The 24,137-nt window shown below is 43.6% G+C and overlaps 1 protein-coding gene across 2 annotated transcripts in view; it reads left to right on the top strand.

Annotated features, from left to right (window-relative positions):
* Window positions 1-4,988, top strand: part of RUNX1 (runt related transcription factor 1) — a 274,012-nt gene extending 269,024 nt beyond the window's left edge. For both annotated transcript variants that reach the window (XM_027548576.1, XM_027548573.1), the window contains one exon: window positions 526-4,988. In XM_027548576.1, the coding sequence (XP_027404377.1) occupies window positions 526-1,001 (476 nt within the window). In that variant the 3' untranslated portion in view covers window positions 1,002-4,988. The remainder of the gene's footprint in view (window positions 1-525) is intronic.
* Window positions 4,989-24,137: the final 19,149 nt, after the last annotated feature.

Here is a 24,137-nt window from a genome sequence, read left to right as displayed (position 1 = left end):
CATATTTTCAAGTCAGGAAAAAGTCTTTTGATTTTTTTTGTTCCCCCAACCATTTAGAAAAGTAAACACATTCTTAAGACTGTGGGCATACAAAAACTGGTAGCAGGTGAATCTGGCAGGTGGGTGTGCCAACCTCAGAGTTACAGCAATATTTGTTTATACTAAATCAGTTATATCTAATATGTTTATATTAAGCAAGTATGACTACATATTACATTATATTACAACCTTATTACATTGCATGAGATCATATATTACCTTGGAGAAGGAAATGGCGGCCCACTCCGGTGTTCTTGCCTGAATAATTCTATGGACGGAGGAGCCTGGAGGGCTGCAGTCCATGCAGTCGCAAAGAGTCGGACACGACTGAGCAACTCACTCACTCACTCATATATGCCCATCTTCATCATACCCACTCCCTGGACGGCAGCAGCATTGTGGGAAATTCTGGGCGCCGGTTGGGTGAGGGAAAGGGCGTGGCCTCCCTGAACCCTAATCTCACGATGTTTCTCACCCACCACACAGCTGCGTCCGACCTGACGGCCTTCGGCGACCCGCGCCAGTTCCCTGCGCTGCCCTCCATCTCCGACCCCCGCATGCACTACCCCGGCGCCTTCACCTACTCCCCAACGCCCGTCACGTCAGGCATCGGCATCGGCATGTCAGCCATGAGCTCGGCCACGCGCTACCACACGTACCTGCCGCCGCCCTACCCCGGCTCGTCGCAGGCACAGGGCGGCCCGTTCCAGGCCAGCTCGCCATCCTACCACCTGTACTACGGCGCGTCGGCCGGCTCCTACCAGTTCTCCATGGTGAGTGGCGAGCGCTCGCCACCACGCATCCTGCCGCCCTGCACCAACGCGTCCACCGGCTCGGCGCTGCTCAACCCCAGCCTCCCGAACCAGAGCGACGTGGTGGAGGCTGAGGGCAGCCACAGCAACTCCCCCACCAACATGGCGCCCGCCGCGCGCCTCGAGGAGGCCGTGTGGCGGCCCTACTGAGTGAGGCTGCGCACGCGCGCTCCGTGCGGCCGGACGTCGTCCCGTAAGCGCCCGTCGGGGGCCCAGCGTCGCGTGGTGGAGAAGCCCGCGCGGGCCCCGCGGGGGATGCTCGCCACCTGCCAATTGCCACCTGCCAACTGCCTGCGGTCGCCATCTCTCGCTTCTGAAGTCCGCGCAGTTCGCCGCCGCTGTGGGCCCGTCTCAGATTTTTTTTCTTCTAACCTGGCGCAACTTGAGCGTGTCCGGTTCACCGCCCTGTGGGCACTTCATTAAGGCAAACAGGAAGATTCCCGGAGGGAAACTGTGAATGCTTCTGATTTAGCAATGCTGTGAATAAAAGAAAGATTTTATAACCTTGACTTCACTTTTTAACCAAGTTGTTTATTCCAAAGAGTATGGAACTTGGGGTTTTCTTTGTGGGGGAGGGCGGGGCAGGCAGAGATGCAACTCATTCTGTTTGGCATCTAATTCATATTTTTAATTTTCTTTTCCAGCACCTTATAAATTGCAAAATGTGTATTTGCATTTGGGGTGGTTTTTTATTTTTATATATATATATATATATTTGAGCTTTGCTTCTTTCTTGCTTTGACAAATGAAAGAAATATGATTCCTTTTTCTCTAAGTTTTATTTAACTTTTCTTTTGGACTTTTGGTGTAGTTGTTTTTTTGAGAAACAGCTGCAGCTTTGGGTCATTTTCAACTACTGTATTCCCACAAGGAATCCCTAGATATTTATGTATCTTGATGTTTAGACACTTACTTAATGTGTTGATACTTTTTTATTATTTAAATGTGCTTATATTAAGAAAGATATCAAGTACTACATTTTTTGTTTTTGATAGTAGCCAGAGTTAATTGTATCACATTGAAGAAGGTTGGAAAAAAAAAAAAGGATGGGTAATGTGATCACTTGGTTATCTAAATATTGTTTACATTAAACTCCCTTTAATGTTAATCAAATGAGTTGGTAGCTAATGCAGCCATGTTTTTATTAGGCTTTTTAGATACTGAGGATCACTCCAAAGATCTGAAGTATGGAATTTTCTGCTAAGCTCAACAAAGGGTCTCATACCTGACTCCCTCCCTTCAAATCTGGTTCCAGAGGGTTGGGGTAGATGCCAATGATTGCACCTCTGGAGAGGATTTATTTTCTGCCTAGGGGGTTTGCTCACTCCATGGCCTCTTAATAATGTTAGACATGCTTTGTAACAGAATGAGTCCAAAGTAAGCTGTGTGGAGGAATGGTATCCACATGGAAACCAAATGAATGAATTTAGGGGTTCCTTAATTGCTCCATTCTGGGGTAGGAAGGAGTCATCTGAACCCAGAGTTCAGATGTTTGTTTAGCTCCAAGGAGATATTCCTCTTTGATACTATACCTGTTGGTTGATGCAGAAGAAAGCTTGTAGCTGTCCCCCAAGGCTGGGAGTGGAAGGGACCAGATGCCTTTGACAGCCGAGGTGTCCAGGTCAGTTTTCATAGGGTGGGCCCAGAAGCAGGCCAGAACAAGCCCAGTTCCCTCCACCTGCCTCAGTGAAGTCGTGTGGGGAGGGTGCCATCCCACCTGTGCAGGACCCATCCCATGCTGCTCCTTCCCCACCCAGCTTTGTGTTGCTCTCACCAGGCCAAGACCCTACCCTGTAGGGTGTGTGCACTTTGGCGGTGCATCAGCGTGACAGGAAAAGATTCATGTCACTGCCCATGGCTACAATTCAAACATATCCAATGTCACTGTAAATTTTATGGCACTATTTTTATTGGAGGATTTGGTCACAAGGCAGTTATTGTACAACTCATAAATACTGCTGATTTTAACATATGTATGCTCAAAATGATCTGGTGGTTATTTAATGTACCTCTTAAATTAGTTGAAATGATTTCAGGTCAACTCTGAAGAGTATTTGAAAGCAGGACTTCAGAACAGTGTTTGATTTTTTATTTTATAAATTTAAGGATTCAAATTAGAAAGATCTTTGGCTGCAGGCAGCAAAACAGCTGGTCTTATTTAAAACAACTTGTTTTTGAGTTTTCTTATATATATATATATGTATGTATTGATTATTTGTTTTACACAGATGCAGTAGCACTTTGGTAAGAATTAAAGAGTAAAGCAGTTTGTGTTGTCAGATAGTTCTTATCTAGAAAAGAGCTAAAGCAGATCTTAGAGAAACTCAGAATATTCTATTTATTTTCATTTTCGACATAATTCTCCCTCCATAAATCATTTTCATGTTTTATTCTGTGTACATTTTTTTGCAGCAAAATTACCCTTAAATGTCAGTAGATTTCAATTATTTTTATATCTGAAAAGGACCATTAGCCCATTCACTCCAAATTGAACTTGTGTTCTTTTCAGCACATTGCCTTATCTGACCTGACAAAATGTTGATTAAAAAATGAAGGAAAAGTATATTTTTCAGTTTAGTTCTGGTACCTGAAGATATTCCAACTCAAAATCGATGTAATGCCCTATTTGGGAAATCATATAAATCTCTCACATTGAATCTTCACTTTCAAAGCCATGTGTGAGGAGAGCTTGTCACTTTCTTGTAGACCCATGGGTTTGGCCATTCAGAGATTCACAGACCATTACCAGCATATATAGTACTTAATCTCTCCAGAAAGAAAAACTTAAACTTTAGTTGTTTTAGAGATAAGCCTCATACTTAAAGCATTCCCCCCATCCCCGCCCCCTGAGGAATTCCATTCTTCTGCCTTCAGGTAAATTAAGGTGGTCCTTTCATCAAGTAGACCCTTAAGCCAATAAAGTAATAACGATGTATCTGGGAGCATTGGTCCAGAAGAAGAAAGATTAAATAAGCCATCTCTACTGCTTGTAAATGCCCTTATTTATAAGTTCAACATTGACACATACTTCTGTTCTTTTTGTTTTTCTAACTCTCTAAAAATACTTATATTTTTCTTCCTCTCTGCCCCCACTAAACATCTCTGTCTTTCTCCTTGTACCTCCTCTGTTCTCCAACTTTATATAGGGAAACAGCACGCACACCCATCCTGACACCAAACAGGACTGGAGGAGCTGCACTTTCCCTCCCTTTACATAAAAGAGCGTAGTGTAGTGAGTCAGCCTTTCTCCTGCGTATGGGTTTCTTCCAGCAGAACAGAGACCTTGCCAACATTTTGGATCTACTTGCTGTCCGAGTGCAGCAATAGAAGCCTTCCTGGGCAAATTACAATCAGTGAATTAAGAGACAGACTTTCTGCTGCCTAGGGTTTCTGTGCAGATAAACAGAAATGCTCTGATTAGAAAGGAAATGAATGGTTTCACTCAAAGGTCCTGCAATTTAGGATTGCCGATTTCTCTCTTGAAATACCTGTTTCCTTGGGACATTCCGTCCTGGTAATTTTTGTTTTTTGATGTTTTTTGTTTTCTGGGGGATGACATGTTTGGAGTCTTTTATACATGAAAACTCGGTTTAACAATGATATCAGAAAATATTTTTCACGTCTGAACAAAATGCTTTTTTGTTTACCTGCAGTATACAATCTTTTGGGATTTTTTTTTTTGTCTATTTCTTTCTTTGGGGTTTTCCCCTCCCTTTAGCCAGATCAGTATTGACGCTGATCATTTGGCTTTTTTTTTTCCCCTTCCAGAAGAGTTGCATCAACAAAGTTAATTGTATTTATGTATGTAAATAGATTTTAAGCTTTCATTATAAAATATTGTTAATACCTGTAATAATTTTTTTCCAATTTTTTGTGTGTGTTTCTAAGAACATTTTCTTATGTTTGCTAAATACTGTAGACAAAAAAAAAATGCTTCTTTCTTTATTTTAGACTTAAAATCGAGCTACTTTTTATTCACTTTTGTAAAGAGCTAATAGCATGGTTCCAATTTTTTTTAAGAATTTCATTTTCTGTTATGGGTAAATGAATGTGCAAAAAAAAAACTTGGTTATTTGTGATATTCTGGATGTATAAAAATCAATGGAAAAAAAAATAAACTTCCAAATTGAAGTGACAGTATATAACACATGTGTTGAAAACGTCATAATGAGAAATGGTTACTACCTGCCTAGGCCCCACCTTGTGTCTATTTGTGTAGCAGTTTCTGGATCCATTCACAAAGCATCCTGGAAATTGTGTGGTTTCTTTCTTCCTGGTACTGACCCATGAACACTTTCTGCAAGGGAACTGTCAATCTTGAATTTTAAACGAGATGCGTTATGAGTGAACATCCCAGAAGCCCTTCTCCAAGGTGTTTCTAGGTAGTGCAGGAAAACAGACACCCCATCATGCGTGGTCCACTCACTGCACGAAATCTGAGTGGCTGTCTCCTCTGCCAGGAGCATCCCCTTGCCCAGACTGTGCAGGGCAGCCAGACTGCCATTGCCTAGGAAGCGATGGAACCTTACTTTCTTTGCACCCCAGTTTATTGTGTAAATCCAATATTATAATTGGCAAATGGCAAATAAACCATTTGGCAAGTATGCATACCATATCACATTGGTTTCGTCCTTCTCTGAGAAGCAGAGCGGGGAAGTGAAGGCTCCTTGCAAGTCTGGAAGCCAAGGTCTGTACCTCCTCCCATAGCATCCTACTCCTGAAAACACCATGGCCTTGGTACAGCCCAGGCTCCCAGGGTTGCTACTTTGGGTACAAAGGAACAAGGAAGCAGGCAGAAATGCCTGTTCTAAAAAAGAAAAAAGATACAAGATAAAAGGGTATATGTTCAACCTGAGGCCAGGCACCCTTGCATGCCTGCGTGCTAAGTCACATAAGTCATGTCCCACTGTATGCAACCCTGTGGACTGTAGCCCACCAGGCTCCTCTGTCCATGGCATTCTCCAGGCAGGAATAGTGGAGTGGGTTGCCATGCCCTCCTCCAGGGGATCTTCCCAACCCATAGGTCGAACCCATGTCTCATGTCTCCAGCACTGGCAGGCAGGTTCTTTACCACCACCTGGGAAGCTTCCCAGGTACCCTTGCTGCTGCTGCTGCTGCTGCTGCTGCTAAGTTGCTTCAGTCGTGTCTGACTCTGTGCGACCCCATAGACGGCAGCCCATCAGGCTCCCCTGTACCTGGGATTCTCCAGGCAAGAATACTGGAGTGGGTTGCCATTTCCTTCTCCAATGCATGAAAGTGAAAAGTGAAAGTGAAGTCGCTCAGTCGTGTCCGACTCTTAGTGACCCCATGGACTGCAGCCCACCAGGCTCCTCTGTCCATGGGATTGTCCAGGCAAGAGTACTGGAGTGGGGTGCCATCGCCTTCTCTGCCAGGTACCCTTACCTGTCTCCTTTTCTGTAAATTACACAAGTCAGCCTGGATGACTGTGATGAGGAGTTGCTTCTAAGGATTCCACTTACCACCACCCCTGTGCAAAAAGGCATATAAGGATTTCAGTCTCTAGACTGTTCTCCAAGGCGACCCCTGGCCAAGAATTGGGCCAAAGGTCCCTTGCAGTTCTCATCACTGCCACCTCACCATCTTAAGTGAACTGCAAGATGGCCACAAAGAATGTCAGGAACCAAAGCTGCTGCTGCTAAGTCACTTCAGTCGTGCTGACACTGTGGGACCCCATAGACGGCAGCCCACCAGGCTCCTCTGTCCCTGGGATTCTCTAGGCAAGAATACTGGAGTGGGTTGCCATTGCCTTCTCCGAGGAACCAAAGCAAGTGGGATCAAAAGAAATGACAGGTGTAGGAGGTAAATGGCTAATGAATAGAGGCAGGAAATTGGTGGAAGAATCAGATCATGTACATTCAGAAAGGGAGCCTAGAAAGTAGAGCCACCGGAATCACGTACTCGGGAGTCAGACTGCCTGGGTTTGAGTTCCAATTCTTTCTCACACAGAACAAGTTAACATGGCCTAGTTTTTCTCACCTGTAAGATAGAGTTAATACTGCTTAAAGTTATGTAATTTAAATGTTAGTATGTATCAGACACTTTCAAGAGTGGTTGGCACGTAGTACATGTTCAATAAAAGTTAAATACACAAAGTGACGTCACACAGTATTAAACACGTGCAAACGTGCTAAGTCGCTTCAGCCGTGTCTGACTTGCAACCCTGTGGACTGTAGTCTACCAGGCTCCTCTATCCATGGTGTTCTGCAGGCAAGAATACTGGACTGGGTTGCCTTTCCCTTCTCCATTATTAAACATGTAAACCATATCAAATGAAAGGTTTAAATGCTTTCTACTCTGCCCAATCCATGCCTTGCTATTACTATTCACTGTTTTGTGTTCACTATTCCAGACTTTTTTTATATCAATAATATATACCACATAGTTAATCTATACCTATGCAGAAAGGCAGATGATTAATATCATCTGATATTATGATATTATCATCTGATATTATCATCTGATATGATATGCATATCACCGCACAGATTTTTCACTTTGGTATACAACATGCATCCTTCTACATCAACCCACTTAGATCTATGTCATTCTTTGTAAAAACTGAACTGCATAACATTTCATGGTTTTACTCAATTTACCCCTTTCTTTATTAACGGACATTTAGGTTGCTCCCACCGTCTTGCTATGAGAATAGTTCCCTGTAGTTCAGTTGCTCAGTTGTGTCCGACTCTCTGCAACCCCATGAATTGCAGCACGCCAGGCCTCCTCGTCCATCATCAATTCCCAGAGTTCACTCAGACTCACATCCATCGAGTCAGTGATGCCATCCAGCCATCTCATCCTTTGCCATCCCCTTCTCCTCCTGCCCCCAATCCCTCCCAGCATCAGAGTCTTCCAGTGAGTCAACTCTTCCCATGAGGTGGCCAAAGTACTGGAGTTTCAGCTTTAGCGTCATTCCTTCCAAAGAAATCCCAGGGCTGATCTCCTTCAGAATGGACTGCTTGGATCTCCTTGCAGTCCAAGGGACTCTCAAGAGTCTTCTCCAACACCACAGTTCAAAAGCATCAATTCTTCGGTGCTCAGCTTTCTTCACAGTCCAACTATCACATCCATACATGACCACTGGAAAAACCATAGAGGCAAGAATTAATTTTTGTGCACTGAAAAAAAAAAAACTGCCAATTCAAAACAATTTTACATTTTGGCATGTATCTCTAGATACCTCCTTCAGAAGGTATTATTAGATTTCTAGGGTGGGGGCCCTGTGCTTGGAAATAGAAAACAGAAACTTGCCAGATAGATGTTTGATTCCTGTCTGTAGCAAGTTTTTAATCCAAACCTTAGTGTCTGATCCTCCAAAGTGCTCAAAGCTTTCCAGAGGAGGAGTGTCAGCCTGAAGAAAAAGTTACATTTTTCAGGAGCCTAATGCCACTCCAGTATCCTCGCCTGAAGAATTCCATGGACAGAGGAGCCTGGTGGGCTACAGTCCATGGGGTTGCAAAGAGTCAGACATGACAGCAACTAATGCTCACTGCAAGCCGGACTCTGGTTTAACTGCTTTAGGTATGCTAGCTTATGCAGTTCTGACAATGGCTGCATGGAAGAGATCCTATTGTTGTCCCCATTTTACAGACAAGGAGACTGAGATCCATGAGGCTAAGCCATTCGCATGGTCCCATGGCTATTGGAGGAGCAGTGATAGGAACCCCGGCGATCCAGCTCAGGACCCCTTGCTCTTAATCTGTCTCCTCTACTGAAGCTCTGAGCAATGCTGGACACTCCTTGATGAAAAAGGAGCTGTCTAAACCTTCAAGGGTGGCTTGTCCCTTCATATAATGCCTCCTTCTTGCAACCATGAAAAGCGGAAGGGGAAAAATGACCTTGGAAGAGTTTCTGGTTAAAGGAGGTGGAGCATGGAGTCAAAAGGACTTCCATGGAGATCGTTCATCTCTGCTCAGTGTTCGAGACAGAGGAGAGGCTTAAGGTGAAAAATTTCTTCTCTGCAGGACTGTGTCAGTCTTCTGAGGGGGAGTCTCATCTGGAGCCCTCCACACCTTCCTATAAATTGGTACAGGCCCTGTGGAGAATAATATAGAGCCTGCCCTCCATTTATCTATTTTTTTTTAATTGGAGGATAATTACTTTACAACGTTGCCTTAGTTTCTGCTGTACAATGAAATGAATTGGCTATATGTACACGTATATCCCTTACCTCTTGAATCTCCCTTCCACCCCATCACACCCCTCTAGGTCATCAGAGAGCATGAGCTGGGCTCCCACTAGCTATTTTACACAAGATCATGTGTATATGTCAATCCTAATCTCCCAATTTGTTGCCACCTCCCCTTTTTCCTCCGTGTGCTCATGCCCATTCTCCACATCTGTGTCTCTATTCCTGCCCTGCAAATAGATTCATCTGTACCATTTTTCTAGATTCTATGTATATGCATTAATGCACAATATATTTGTTTTTCTCTTTCTGACTTACTTCACTATGTATAGCAGACTGTAGGTCCATCCATGTCTCTATAAATGACCCAGTTTTGTTCCTTTTGATGACTCGGGAATATTCTGTTGTATATGTGTACCACATCTTCTTTATCCATTCATTTATTGATTGAGATTTAGCTTGGATTGATAAACTTGATTTGGGGGATGGTTTTAGATTCACAGAGACATTGAGCAGATAGCATAGAGAGCTCCCATCCCCCCACCCCAACACATCCCCCTCCCCCACACCTGCACACCGTTTCCCAGATTATTAACATCTTCAACATGAAGACGGTGCACTTGCAGCAGTGAATGAACCAATATTGATTCCTCATTATTAACTAAAGTCCGTAGTTCATTCCGATGTCCTCAGTATTCACCTAATGTCCTTTTTGCGTTCCAGGATCTCACATAACATGTCCTTGTCATGGTTTCTAGGCTCCTCCGGGCCAGGACATCTTCACAGACTTCCCTCATTCATGAGGGTCTTGACCATTTTAAAGAGTACTAGTCAGGTATGTCATGGAATGCACCTCTATCAGGATGTTTTGCTGTTTTCTCTCGTGATTTGACTGGGGTTATGGGTCTGGGGAGGAAGACCACAGAGGTACCCTGCTATTTTTACCATACCATATCAAGGGTATATGCTATCCACATGATTGATGACTATTTATGTAGACCTCAATTGGCTGATGGGAAGTGGTGTTTGCCAGGTTCTCCTCTGTAAAGTTACCCTTTAATTTCCCCACTTCCGTACTGTACTCTTTGGAGAAAAAACAAAACTCGCTACACAGAAGCCTAATTGAAGAAATGGGGAAACATGTTATCCCTCCCTTGGCTGGGGCAGGCCCAACAGCAGGTGGCAGGCCCTGTGGGATGCAGGGGCCACGTGGCCCCTCGGCATGAAGCAGTCTGTGTGCCCCAGAGGGGATGGGCCTATCTCCCCCTCCGGACTGAGTGCATGTGACCCCGCTGATCCCTCTGGAGAATCCCAAGCTTCCAGGTTCTAGAAGCACACCACGTTGCCTCTCTTTTTGGACCCAATTTGTTCACAGCCACGTTTTCTCTTCATCCCCACCCCCAGCCACATGATGGTGATAAAATCCTTACCAAAGGGACTTCCCTGGTGGTCTAGTGGTTAAGAGTTCACCTTGCAATGCAGGGAGTGTGGGTTCATGTTCCTGGTCAGGGAACTGCGATCCCACTTGCCTTGTGGCCAAAAAATCAAAACATAAAACAGAAGCAATACTGTGACAAATTCAATAAAGGTGTTCAAAATGATCCGCATCTAAAATAAACATCTTTTTAATCCTCACCGAAGTATCAAGTGTCCTAGTACGGCGAGAGGTCACCAACAATTTTTCTTTTTCTTTTCCCTTTTTTTTTTTTTTCCTGGACTGGCCATCATTGGCTGAGCTTTGTCTGAGGCCTAATAGGATTCGCCACATCTTTGTTCAAAACCAGCCCACCTATTTCTTATCCTCTTAGGAAGGATCTCAGAATCCTGGATTCCAGGGTCCTGAGGGAACTCAGAACCTACCCCTCTCTTTGATGCACGAATCCACCTCCCCATCCCTTGATGTTTCTCAGGAAGAGCTGCACCTCCATCCTGATGTATTACAGAACTAAGTTCATAGCTCAGTTGGTAAAGAACCTGCCTACAATGCAGGAGACCCCGGTTCAATTCCTAGGTTTGGAAGATCTCCTGGAGAATACCCACTCCAGTATTCTTGGACTTCCCTTGTGGCGCAGCTGGTTAAAAATCCACCTGCAATGCGGGAGACCTGGGTTCAATCTCTTTGTTGGGAAGATCCCCTGGAGAAGGGAAAATCTACCCACTCCTGTATTCTGGCCTGGAGAATTCAATGGACTATATAGTCCATGGGGTCACAAAAAGTCAGACAAGACTGAGTGGCTTTCACTTTCACCTTTTTGTTCACTTTCAAGTTTCCTGCTCGTTTTTCCAAAGGGAGAGGAGATGGCATGGGATGTGTTTACCGCCCAGCCAAGAGGAGTGTTAGTTTCGTGCCAAATGTTCAGTTCAGTTCATTTCAGTCGCTTAGTCATGTCCGACTCTTTGCGATCCCATGAATCGCAGAATGCCAGGCCTCCCTGTCCATCACCAACTCCTGGAGTTCACTCAGACTCACGTCCATCGAGTTGGTGATGCCATCCAGCCATCTCATCCTCTGTCGTCCCCTTCTCCTCCTGCCCCCCATCCCTCCCAGCATCAGAGTCTTTTCCAGTGAGTCAACTCTTCACATGGGGTGGTTAAAGTACTGGAGTTTCAGCTTTAACATCATTCCTTTCAAAGAAATCCCAGGGCTGATCTCCTTCAAAATGGACTGCTTGGATCTCCTTGTTATCCAAGGGACTCTCAAGAGTCTTCTCCAATACCACAGTTCAAAAGCATCGATTCTTCGGCACTCAGCTTTCTTCACAGTCCTCACATTCATACATGACCACTGGAAAAACCATAGCCTTGACTAATGGACCTTTGTTGACAAAGTAATGTCTTTGCTTTTGAATATGCTCTCTAGGTTGGTCATAACTTTCCTTCCAAGGAGTAAGCGTCTTTTAATTTCATGGCTGCAGTCACTATCTGCAGTGATTTTGGAGCCCCCCAAAAATAAAGTGTGACACTGTTTCCACTGTTTCCCCATCTATTTCCCATGAAGTGATGGGACCAGATGCCATGATCTTTGTTTTCTGAATGTTGAGCTTTAAGCCAACTTTTTCACTCTCCACTTTTACTTTCATCAAGAGGCTTTTTAGTTCCTCTTCACTTTCTGCCATAAGGGTGGTGGCATCTGCATATCTGAGGTTATTGATATTTCTCCTGGCGATCTTGATTCCAGCTTGTGTTTCTTCCAGCCCAGCGTTTCTCATGATGTACTCTGCATATAAGTTAAATAAGCAGGGTGTCAAATGTTAGCATTAGTAATTAAATTTTGCATGCTTTAAATTTTCCCTCATTTCCATTTCACTAATGCTGTGGTAAGGATTAGTTAATGTTTTGAAAATGTTTTGAAGATAGAAAATCTTATGCGCGCAGAAAGTACGATTATTCGTCACTGCAAATAACTGTATGTGAAGACTTTCTTCCTTGATGATGTGAGGGTTTCAGCAGGCAGTGTTACTCTTAAAGAATGCCTGTCTTGGACTTCCCTGGTGGTCCAAAGGTTAGGAGTCCACCTGCCAATGCAGGGGATATGGGTTCAATCCCTGGTCCGGGAAGATTCCACATGCCATGGAGCAATTCACCCAGCTGCCACAACTATAGAACCCTATGCTCCACAGGAAGAAAAAAAAAAAAAATACCACTGCAATGAGAAGCCGGAACTCCTAAAAGAAGCTGAGCTCTCACTCACCAAAACTAAAGAGAGCCTGAGAGTGACAGTGAAGACCAAACACCTCCAAAATAAATAAATAAATAAATAAAATTTTAAAAAGGACAGCTTCCTTCATCAAAAACTGTATTCTGTTCTAGTGAAGCACCGAGTCCTTTCCTTCCTTCCATGCTGCACTCCATGGGGTCGCAAAGAGTAGGACATGACTGAGCTGAGTGACTGAACCGAACTGAATTGATATGCCGTGTAATATTTTCCTCTTGCACTGGTTTAGAAGCTGCTGTTTCCTTGCTGTATGTTCTCTATATTGTTCTGTGGTCGATTTGTAACTGCATCTTGCTATCAAGTGAGAGGGGGTGGCCGATCCCAAACCAAGGAAGGAGAAACACACCACTGTGTGTTAGAGGGCATAACCACTGCCTAGAGCTGCTGTAACCACGCACTGCAAACTGGACGGCTTCACACAACAGACATGTGCTGTCTGAGCTAACACTTAGGGCACTGCTGAGGGACAGTGCCGACTTTTATTGTCCCCCAGTTCAGGAAGCCAGGTGTCCAAGATCAGGATGTTGGCGAGGTTGATTCTGTCTCTAGACTCAGAGGGAGAATCTGATGCTCACTCACCGTTTGATGTTCCTTGCTGTATGTGTATCACTACCCTCTCTGCCTCCTTCATTAGGCATTAGACATTCTCTACCATCTGTTCTGTGTGCAAAATTCCCTTTCTTTTTCATATTTTTCATTTTGTACTGGGGTATATAATTGATTCACCTCATTGTGATAGTTTCAGGTGTACAGAGAAGGGACTCAGCCACACAGATACGTGCATCCATTCTCCCCCCGACTCCCCTCCCATTCAGGCTGCCACATAACGTGGAGCAGAGTTCCCCATGCTATACAGTAGGTCCTTGTTGGTTATCCATTTTAAATATAGCAGTGGGTACAGGTCCATCCCAAACTCCCTAACTATCCCTTCCCCAGCTGTTCTCCCCTGGCAACCATAAGTTCATTTTCGAAGTCTGTGTCTCTTTCTATTTTGTAAGTATGTTCATTTGTATCATTTCTTTCTAGATTCCTCATATAAGGGTTGCTATGCTATGCTAAGTCACTTCAGTCATGTCCGACTCTGTGTGACCCCATAGGTGGCAGCCCACCAGGCTCCCCCGTCCCTGGGATTCTCCAGACAAGAACACTAGAGTGGGTTGCCATTTCCTTCTCCAATGCATGAAAGTGAAAAGTGAAAGTGAAGTCTCTCAGTTGTATCCAACTCTTAGCGACCCCATGGATTGCAGCTTAACAGGCTCCTCCATCCATGGTATTTTCCAGGCAAGAGTACTGGAGTGGGGTGCCATTGCCTTCTCAGCATATAAGGGATGTCATACGATATTTCTCCTCTGTCTGACTTCACTCAGTATGACAATCTCTAGGTCCATTCGTGTTGCTGCAAATGAATGGCATTATTTCATTCTTTTTAACAGCTGAATAATATTCCATTGTATATGTGTACCACATCTTCTTTATCCATTCCCCTGTCAATGGATATTTAGGTTGCTTCCATGTCTTGGGTGTTGTAAACAGTGCTTCAATGAACATTGGGGTGCATACCTCCTTTATGATCATGTTTTTCTCCAGATATATGCCCAGGAGTGGGGATGCAGGGTCATATGATAGCTCTATTTTTAGTTTTTTCAGTTCAGTTCAGTTCAGTCACTCAGTTGTGTCCGACTCTTTGCGACCCCACGAATCGCAGCACGCCAGGCCTCCCTGTCCATCACCAACTCCTGGAGTTCACTCAGACTCATGTCCATCGAGTCAGTGATGCCATCCAGCCATCTCATCCTCTGTTGCCCCCTTCTCTTCCTGCCCCCAATCCCTCCCAGCATCAGAGTCTTTTCCAGTGAGTCAACTCTTCCCATGAGGTGGCCAAAGTACTGGAGTTTCAGCTTTAGCATCATTCCTTCCAAAGAAATCCCAGGGCTGATCTCCTTCAGAATGGATTGCTTGGATCTCCTTGTAGTCCAAGGGACTCTCAAGAGTCTTCTCCAACACCACAGTTCAAAAGCATCAATTCTTCGGCGCTCAGCCTTCTTCACAGTCCAGCTCTCACATCCATACATGACCACAGGAAAAACCATAGCCTTGACTAGACGGATCTTTGTTGGCAAAGTAATGTCTCTGCTTTTCAATATGCTATCGAGGTTGGTTTTAGTTTTTTAGGGAACCTCTATACTGTTTTCCATAGTGGCTGTACCAGTTTACATTCCCACCAACTGTGTAGGACAAAGTTCCCTCTTCTTATACAGATTTCTCTCTTCTTGTCTATGGATCCACTGTGATCCAGTATGACCTCATCCAGTATGATCCAACTTGACTGCATCTCCAAAGACCCAGTTTCCAAATAAGATCACATTCACGGGTGATGAACGTATCTTCTGGGGGAGTGGAGTGCAGCCCACAACAAATGGGGATATAGCTACCGAGGATGAGGAAGATGGGGGCACCCCAAAGATGGAACACTAGGTGTCAGGGAAGGAGTCACTGTGAAGAGACTTGAAGGATGAGAAGGGAATGGGCCATCTTAGGGACTTTAAGCAAAGAGATGGGAATACCAGACCACCTGACCTGCTTCTTGAGAAATTTGTATGCAAGTCAGGAAGCAACAGTTAGAACTGGACATGGAACAACAGACTGGTTCCAAATAGGAAAAGGAGTACGTCAAGGCTGTATATTGTCACCCTGTTTATTTAACTTATATGCAGAGTGCTGCTAAGTCACTTCAGTCGTGTCCAACTCTATGCGACCCCATAGACGGCAGCCCACCAGGCTCCCCCATCCCTGGGATTCTCCAGGCAAGGACACTGGAGTGGGTTGCCATACATCATGAGAAACGCTGGGCTGGAAGAAGCACAAGCTGGAATCAAGATTGCTGGGAGAAATATCAATAACCTCAGATATGCAGATGACACCACCCTTATGGCAGAAAGTGAAGGGGAACTCAAAAGCCTCTTGATGAAAGTGAAAGAGGAGAATGAAAAAGTTGGCTTAAAACTCAACATTCAGAAAACAAAGATCATGGCATCTGGTCCCATCACTTCATGGAAAATAGATGGGGAAAATGTGGAAACAGTGTCAGACTTTATTTTTTGGGGCTCCAAAATCACTGCAGATGGTGACTACAGCCATGAAATTAAAAGACACTTACTCCTTGGAAGAAAAGTTATGACCAACCTAGATAGCATATTGAAAAGCAGACATTCCTTTGCCAACAAAGGTCCATCTAGTCAAGGCTATGATTTTTCCTGTGGTCATGTATGGATGTGAGAGCTGGACCGGAAAGAAAAGTGAACACTGAAGAATTGATGCTTTTGAACTGTGGTGTTGGAGAAGACTCTTGAGAGTCCCATGGACTGCAAGGAGATCCAAGCAGTCCATTCTGAAGGAGATCAGCCCTGGGATTTCTTTGGAAGGAATGATGCTAAAGCTGAAACTCAAGTACTTTGGTCACCTCATGCAAAGAGTTGACTCATTGGAAAAGACTCTGATGCTGGGAGGGATTGGGGGCAGGAGGAGAAGGGGACGACAGAGGATGAGATGGCTGGATGGCATCACTGACTCGATGGACATGAGTCTGTGTGAACTCTGGGAGTTGGTGATGGACAGGGAGGCCTGGCGTGCTGTGATTCATGGGGTCTCAAAGAGTCGGACACGACTGAGCGACTGAACTGAACTGAATTTGTCTAAGACCCCAGTTTCATGGTGGAGCAGGGGAAGGAGAGACTGGACAGTGTGCTCTTCACGATTTCTCCCAACAATGAAGCATCTGTCCAGGTGGAAACAAAAGCTATGAAAAAAGTTGACCCACCTCGCTCGTTAGGAATGCCACTTGAGTGTCACACAGGTGTGATAAGAAAGCAGAATTCTGTTTTCTGATATGTACTCCATGATCTAGATCTGACTCTTTGCAAATCCTTGAACTCTCCTCTGCACGTTCTCATGGTCCACTTTGATAAGTGAGGAATTTCTTCTTCCTTTGGCCTTACTGCCCATGGGCAGGCAGCCGCACTGCAGGGCCCTAAGTGTTAGCTCACCTTCCTCTTATACCAACCAGCTGGCATCCAAGGATGGAGGAGGATTTCATGAAATTTGTGTGTACCTTATTTTGGTGGCCTAACAGAATGGCCTTCATATTAAAACTCACAAAAATAGGATTCATAGAGCTGAAATTCTCTGAATCTTTCTTGTGATATTGAAAAAAGCCCAAACCACAATATAAGATGCTTTTCAAAAAAAGAGAGAAAGGGAGAAGGAAGGAAGGAGAGGTTTACCCTGTGTTTGCCTCTAGAGTAGGGTCAGGTCAATGATGGCTGAGTATAGGGGCAACCGCTTGGTTCTGTTTCCTTCCATGGTAGGTTTCAAACTTGGGCTCTGGCAAAGTGGCATGAGCCCTTGGCATCTGATAGTGTCTTCCCTGTGGCTTCCCTGGTGGCTCCCTGGTGGTAAAGAATCTGCCTGTGATGCAGGAGATACAGGTTCAGTCCCTGGGCCAGGAAGATCCCCTGGAGACGGAAATGGCAACCCACTCCAGTATACTTGCCTGGGAAATCCCATAGACAGAGGAACCTGATGGGCTGCGGTCCGTGGGTTTGCAAAAGAGTTAGACATGACTTAGTGACTAAACAACAACAGAGCTGAAATATACCTGTATCTTCCTTCCATTAATGAATTCCAGAGAGTGGAAACCTGCTAGTTGCCTACCCTAGTATCCATTTTCCTTAGCAATGGATTCCCCTGGGCACGTGACTGCCTAGATGAAAGACCACATCTCCCAGCCTCCCTTGCTGTTTGCTGGCCCATGTGATGAATTTTGGGCCAAGATTATGTAAATGGAGGTTGGATGTGGCAGCTTCTAAAAAATCTTCTTAAAGGAGAACTGGTGTGTGTACCTTGCCCCTTCTTTATCCCTTCCCCAGCCTTGCTGCCTAGAATAAGGAGGTGATGCTCAGAGGGAGACAGCCACATCCCATTAGAAGGAGCTTAATGCCTTTGTGGAACCCTCATCCCAGCCCCGGGCTGCCTACCTCTGATTGCATTGACATGAAAAAAACAAAAAACAAAAAACACTGAATATTTATCTCTCACTTAAGCTACTCATCTGTGGGGGTTTCTGTCACTGGAGGCAAACTTATTCCTAATTAACACACACATGAATGGTTTCCATGGGGTCACCTCTGGCAGGAGCACTGGAAAAGAGAAGTATTTTCTTTTCTCCCAAATTCTGGTTCCTTCCATGTGACTCAGGGTCTAAGAATTAATGAGGAAATGAGACAGGGTGGTATGGTGATTCCGGAATCTACATAAGATGGGCAGCCTTGTGTCCTCACGGATAGCTCAACCCTAACTCTGCCCTTGGGTTTGGAAAACTCAAAAATGTCTTCAGTTCAGTTCAGTTGCCCAGTCATGTCTGACTCTTTGTGACCCCATGGACTGCAGCACGCCAGGCCTCCCTGTCCATCACCAACTCCTGGAACTTACTCAAACTCATGTCCATTGAGTCAGTGATGCCATTCAACCATCTCACCCTCTGTCTATGTCATTTAACTAAAAACTACTTGGCCTGTGATCCATTTGCCTGAGAGAGTGAAGTCACCTTAAAATTTAACCCAATTTCAAAGGTTTTGGCATTTTCCCCCAATGTCCCATCCTCATTTGCCATCCTGGTTTTTGAATTAAATATGTCTAACAACAATTCTGACTTTTTTTTCATCTTTGATAAGCAGTGTGCAAATTTGCAGTGTTTTATGGGTAATGTTCACCTTCCTGTATGTAACACATTTTCAGAATCTATGCTCCTTAAACCTAATCAAATGACTTGAAACCTCCAAGCCTCAGCTTCCACAAAGATGCGATACCGATAAAAGTGTCCATTTAACTATTTTGAATAATAAACATGTTTGACAAAAAAAATTCAAAAGGAAGACTATAGAAAATATTGGAGGGGATGAGGAGCAACCACAACTCTGACACTTCACCACTGGGAATATAAATTAATTTTATCGCTTTTGGAAAACAAGTTGATGTTAACTCTCAAAAACCTGAATGCATACTTACTGAAAGTCCCAATATTTCTACTACTAAAAAAAAAATACTCCATAAATCCTCTTCACACACAACAGGAGATGTGTACAAATGCTAATACCAGCACCAACTGTGATAGCAAAAACTGGAAACACCTCAAGTGTCCACTACAGAAGAATGGATAAATTGGATAAATAAGTTATGTTTTATTCTTATAATGGGGTATTTGGATATGAAAGTGAATGAACTGTCATTGTGTATAACAAGGTAAACCATAGGGGAAAAAACCAAAAGAATATATAGAGTATAATTCCATTTTGGAGGAGGAAATGGCAACCCACTCCAGTATTCTTGCCTAGAGAATCCTGTGGACAGAGGAGCCTGGTGGGCCACTGTCCATAGGGTTGCACAAAGTCAGGCACAACTGAAGTGACTTAGCATGCATGCATGCATTGGAGAAGGAAATAGCAACCCACTCCAGTGTTCTTGCCTGGAGAATCCCAGGGATAGAAGAGCCTGGTGAGCTGCCATCTATGGGGTCGCACAGAGTCAGACATGACTAAAGCAACTTAGCAGCAGCAGTATAATTCCATTTATATAAAGTTTCAAAACAAGAAAAACTAAATAACTTTTTTAGAGACTCATACATAGGTGTTGTAAAAAAATTGTTGTTGCTCAGTCACTAAGTCGAGTTTGACTCTTTGTGACCCCTCAGAATGTAGTGCATCAGGCTCCTCTGGCCATGAGGATTTCTAGGCAAGAATACTGGAGTGAGCTGCCATTTCCCTTCTCCAGGGGATCTTCCCAGATCAGGGATCAAACTCAGGTCTCCTACGTCTCCTGCACTGGCAGGCAGATTCTTTAACAGCTGAGCCACCAGGGAAGCCCTATAAGAAACTTAGGAAGTGATGAGTACAAAATTCAGGATACTGGTACATTTGGTGAGTAAGAGGAGGGACACTCGGAGAAGGCAATGGCACCCCACTCCAGTACTCTTGCCTGGAAAATCCCATGGATGGAGGAGCCTGGTAGGCTGCAGTCCATGGGGTCGCTAAGAGTCAGACACGACTGAGTGACTTCACTTTCACTGTTCACTTTCATGTATTGGAGAAGGAAATGGTAACCCACTCCGGTGTTCTTGCCTGGAGAATCCCAGGGACAAGGGAGCCTGGTGGGCTGCTGTCTATGGGGTCGCACAGAGTCGGACACGACTGAAGTGACTTAGCAGCAGCAGCAGCAGCAGGGACACTTGGGAGATTCTAGGATACAGCTGTGTTCTCTTTCTTTGCTTAGGTGGTAAATATGTATATTTATTTTATTATTATTCATAGAACTTAGTTCAAGTAGACAGTTAATGAGATCAAAACTCACTCAGTAGAGTTTGCTCTGGCCCAAAGTCCCCTTGGATCTCAAGAACCAAACTGTCATGTGACAAATACCTACCTGTGGTCACCACGGAAACCAGGTAAAAGAGTTAACCACAACTCACATTCCCCTTTCCAGTGCCTGTGGCTCTTATATGCAAGGTAGAATTTATTGCTTCTCAGGGATGAACCATCTGGGTCAAGGGAAGAGAAAAACCAGCATGCTGTTGGGACCAAGAGTAGTCATGAGTGTTGAGTTCCAGAGTTATTTGACTTCCTTTGAATGTCTCCCAACAACCACCAACCTCAACACCCTGACATGGCCCTGCAGTTATTTATGACCCCTCTCTAGTGGTTCCATGAAACAGAGGAAATAGGCCTGTTGTCCATGGATTAACTCTCCAGATGTAGTTAATGAGTTCAATACCAAAGAAGGTGTATGTATATATATATACATACACACATATAGCGGTGGCACTGAGGGTTAGGAGATACTTGGAGACCCTTCATCCAAGTAAAAGAAGGTGGCAAAAACAGATTTAATTCAGAAACAAAACATCCTTTCTTTTGGCTTTAATTGCCTCTTTCTTTCTTCAGAAATACCTCACGTCTGTGTAATGATTGGTTCAAGCCTCACTTAAAAAACAAGCCCTTAGAAAGATTCCAGTTCATTGGTTAACAAGAAAGGAAGAAAGCTTGTTCCATGCTGTAAGAAGTTTGATGTAATTGCCCTCCTCTTGGCCTCTTTTTGTCTAAACTGCATACTCCTGCAGTCCTGAGACTCTGCTTGGATTTTCTCCCAATATTTGAATACATAAATATAGGTCTGCAAGTGCACTGCCCCTGTTTATGAGCCTTTTAAAGATCAAAGAGTCATTTTCGGCTCTTGGGCTTGTCACTTTAAAACATACTTTACCTTTCAACGGGTGGTTCTTTCAGAAAGGTCCATTAGGCTCTTCCCATCTTGTCTTAACACTGAGTCCCACAGTTTGTGGAAAGAAATGCCTTTAATGGACAATCCAACGCTATTCCCAACGTGTTAAGAGGCCCAGCACCTCCCTTTAATGAAGTTGAATTTTAAAAAGTGCAGGCCTGAGCCTCCATGTATATCATTCTGAAGATGCCATAATGCTAACTCAAAATTGGCTGGTCACGCTGACTACAGAAACCATCACAAAGTCAGGAAAAAGATAAAACTTACAAAACACCATTTCACTAGGTGCTGCCAGAACTTGAAGTGTAAGAACGGCTCAGAGTCATGTGCAGCCTGGGGACCTGGTCACATTGCCTAACAGTCATGGTCCTACACTTTACCCTGCACTTCATTGGCAACAGTTTTACATCCAGCACTGAGTTCAGACCTGAACGTTGGGACTGCTGAAGTATTTCTCACACAGACTACAAGATGGTCGGCCAAAACCGAAGGACAAACAAATGCCAGAAACTTTGGAGTTTTACGCATTCCATGACATCATAAACATAATTTAGGTTTTCAAAGACTTGATTCTCAGACGTGTACCAAACTGCCTGTCTTGATTTATGCATCTGGTAGGTGAAGAGTAGATTTTGAAAGATTCCTGCCTCCAGTAATGACAGACTAGTGTGTTGCAAACACTCCTACAGATAAGAACTAAAAAAAAGACTTCAAAGGGTATATGTGTGTGTCTGAGGACATTAAACCAAGGGAAAAGGGACTTAAGGAACCAATATATTAAAAGCATAGAGAGCCTCAAATTATCTCATAAAATGTTTATACATGAGGCTTAGGGCTCAATTGGATAGCACTTGGTGCACCAAAAGATGTGACCAAATAACCGAAAACCAAGAGAAATCACCAATAAAAGAAATGGTCCCACAGGAACTATCAGCTCTGAACTTCAAAACGTGATTAATAAATGCAAAAAAGTTAGATGGTTATGACGTTGATCCTTAGCAAAAGAAAAAGTGGACATTCTACAGCTGAAAATACTTGAACTGAAATGTATATTACAATGAATGTAATAGTAAATGAGAGACAGCTGAAGAGAGGATTAGTGAACTGGAATACAGGTCAAAAGCAATACCCAGACTGAAATACAGAGTTAAGAAAGAAAGCAGTATGTACAGAGCAGAACACGGGAGATGTAAGGTACATGGTAACAGGTCTGACACACATGTAACCAACATTTCAGGGGAACTCTAGCAGAAACTAACACAACAGTGTAAAGCAATTATACTCCAACTAAGTTTTAATTTTTTTTTAATTCCAGGGGAAAAAAATAAAATAGGTAGATACAATATTCAAAGAGATGACACCCAAGAAACTTCCACAACTAATGGCATCAAACCACAGATTTTAAAGTATTTAACAAAAAAAAGCTTACAAGCAGTGTAAATACTAAGAAAAATACACTAGGTACATCCTAGTAAAATTCTTGAAAACCAAAAACAAAAGGTAAGAAACTTACCATCAGCCAGAGACAGAAGTAAAGACATATTACCTTCAAAAGAACTATAAGCCTGACAGATAACGTTTAAACAGAAAAACAAATGATAGGGAATAATGGAGTGGTGTTCCAAGTGCTGGAAGTTGCAAGTGCTGAGAGAAAGTATGCAAGCTTGGAGCGCCTTACTCTTACACTCCTGACTCCTACATGTCAAAATATTATTCTACATGATAGAATAAAGACAGTTTTAGACAAACAAAAACAGAAAATTTGTCCCTAAATAACACTGAAATACAAAGAAAGTGCAAACAGAATTCTCTGGGAAGAATGAAAATGATTCCATACGGAAGCATACAATGGAATGCAAAGCAATGGAAATGGTAGACCATATGGGTGTGAAACGACTTGCGATAATAAAGTCTCGTGAGGCTTAAAAAATATAGAGATGATTAAAATATGTCATGATAATACTAAATACAGAAAGAAACTTAAGGTATCTTAGGATCCTTGCTGTGGATCACAACAAAATGTGGAAAATTCTTAAAGAGATGGGAATACCAGACCACTTTACCTGCCTCCTGAGAAATCTGTATGCAGGTCAAGAAGCAAAAGTTAGAACCGGACATGGAACAACAGACTGGTTCCAAACTGGGAAAGCAGTATGTCAAGGCTATATATTTTCACCCTGCTTATTTTATTTATATGCAGAGCACATCATGAGAAATGCTGGGCTGGATGAAGCACAGCTGGAATCAAAATTGCCAGGAGAAATATCAATAACCTCAGATATGCAGATGACACCACCCTAATGGCAGAAAGTAAAGAGGAACTAAAGAGCCTCTTGATGAAAGTGAAAGAGGAGAGTGAAAAAGCTGGCTTAAAACTCAACATTCAGAAAATTAAGATCATGACATCCAGTCCCAAAACTTCATGGAAAATAGATGGGGAAACAGTGGAAACAGTCAGAGACTTTATTTTCTTGGGCTCCCAAATCACTGCAGATGGTGACTGCAGCCATGAAATTAAAAGACTCTTGCTCCTTGGGAGACAAGCTATGACCAACCTAGACAGCATATTTGAAAGCAGAGACATTATTTTGCCAACAAAGTTTCATCTAGTCAAAGCTATGGTTTCTCCAGTAGTCATGTATGGATGTGAGAGTTGGACTATGAACAAAGCTAAGCACCAAAGAATTGATGCTTTTGAACTGTGGTGTTGGAAAAGACTCTTGAGAGTCCTTTGGACTGCAAGGAGATCAAAGTAGTCAATCCTAAAGGAGGTAAGTCCTGAATATTCAATGAAAGGACTGATGCTGAAGCTGAAAGTAATACTTTGGACACCTGATGCAAAGAACTGACCTCTTGGAAAAGACCCTGATGCTGGGAAAGATTGAAGGCAGGAGGAGAAGGAGATGACAGAGGATGAAATGGTTGGATGGCATCACTAACTGGATGGACCTGAGTTTGAGCAAGCCCCGGGAGTTAGTGATGGACAGAGAAGCCTGGCGTGCTGCAATCCATGGGGTCACAAAGAGCTGGACACAACTAAGTGACTGAACAGAACTGACAATCCTTGCATCATTCATGAGTGAGTAAAAATTCT

This window comes from Bos indicus x Bos taurus, chromosome 1 (genome assembly GCF_003369695.1).
Source record: "Bos indicus x Bos taurus breed Angus x Brahman F1 hybrid chromosome 1, Bos_hybrid_MaternalHap_v2.0, whole genome shotgun sequence".
NCBI lineage: Eukaryota > Metazoa > Chordata > Mammalia > Artiodactyla > Bovidae > Bos > Bos indicus x Bos taurus.
Note: the sequence above shows the minus strand (reverse complement) of the source record. Positions and strands in the feature narration are given on the sequence as shown.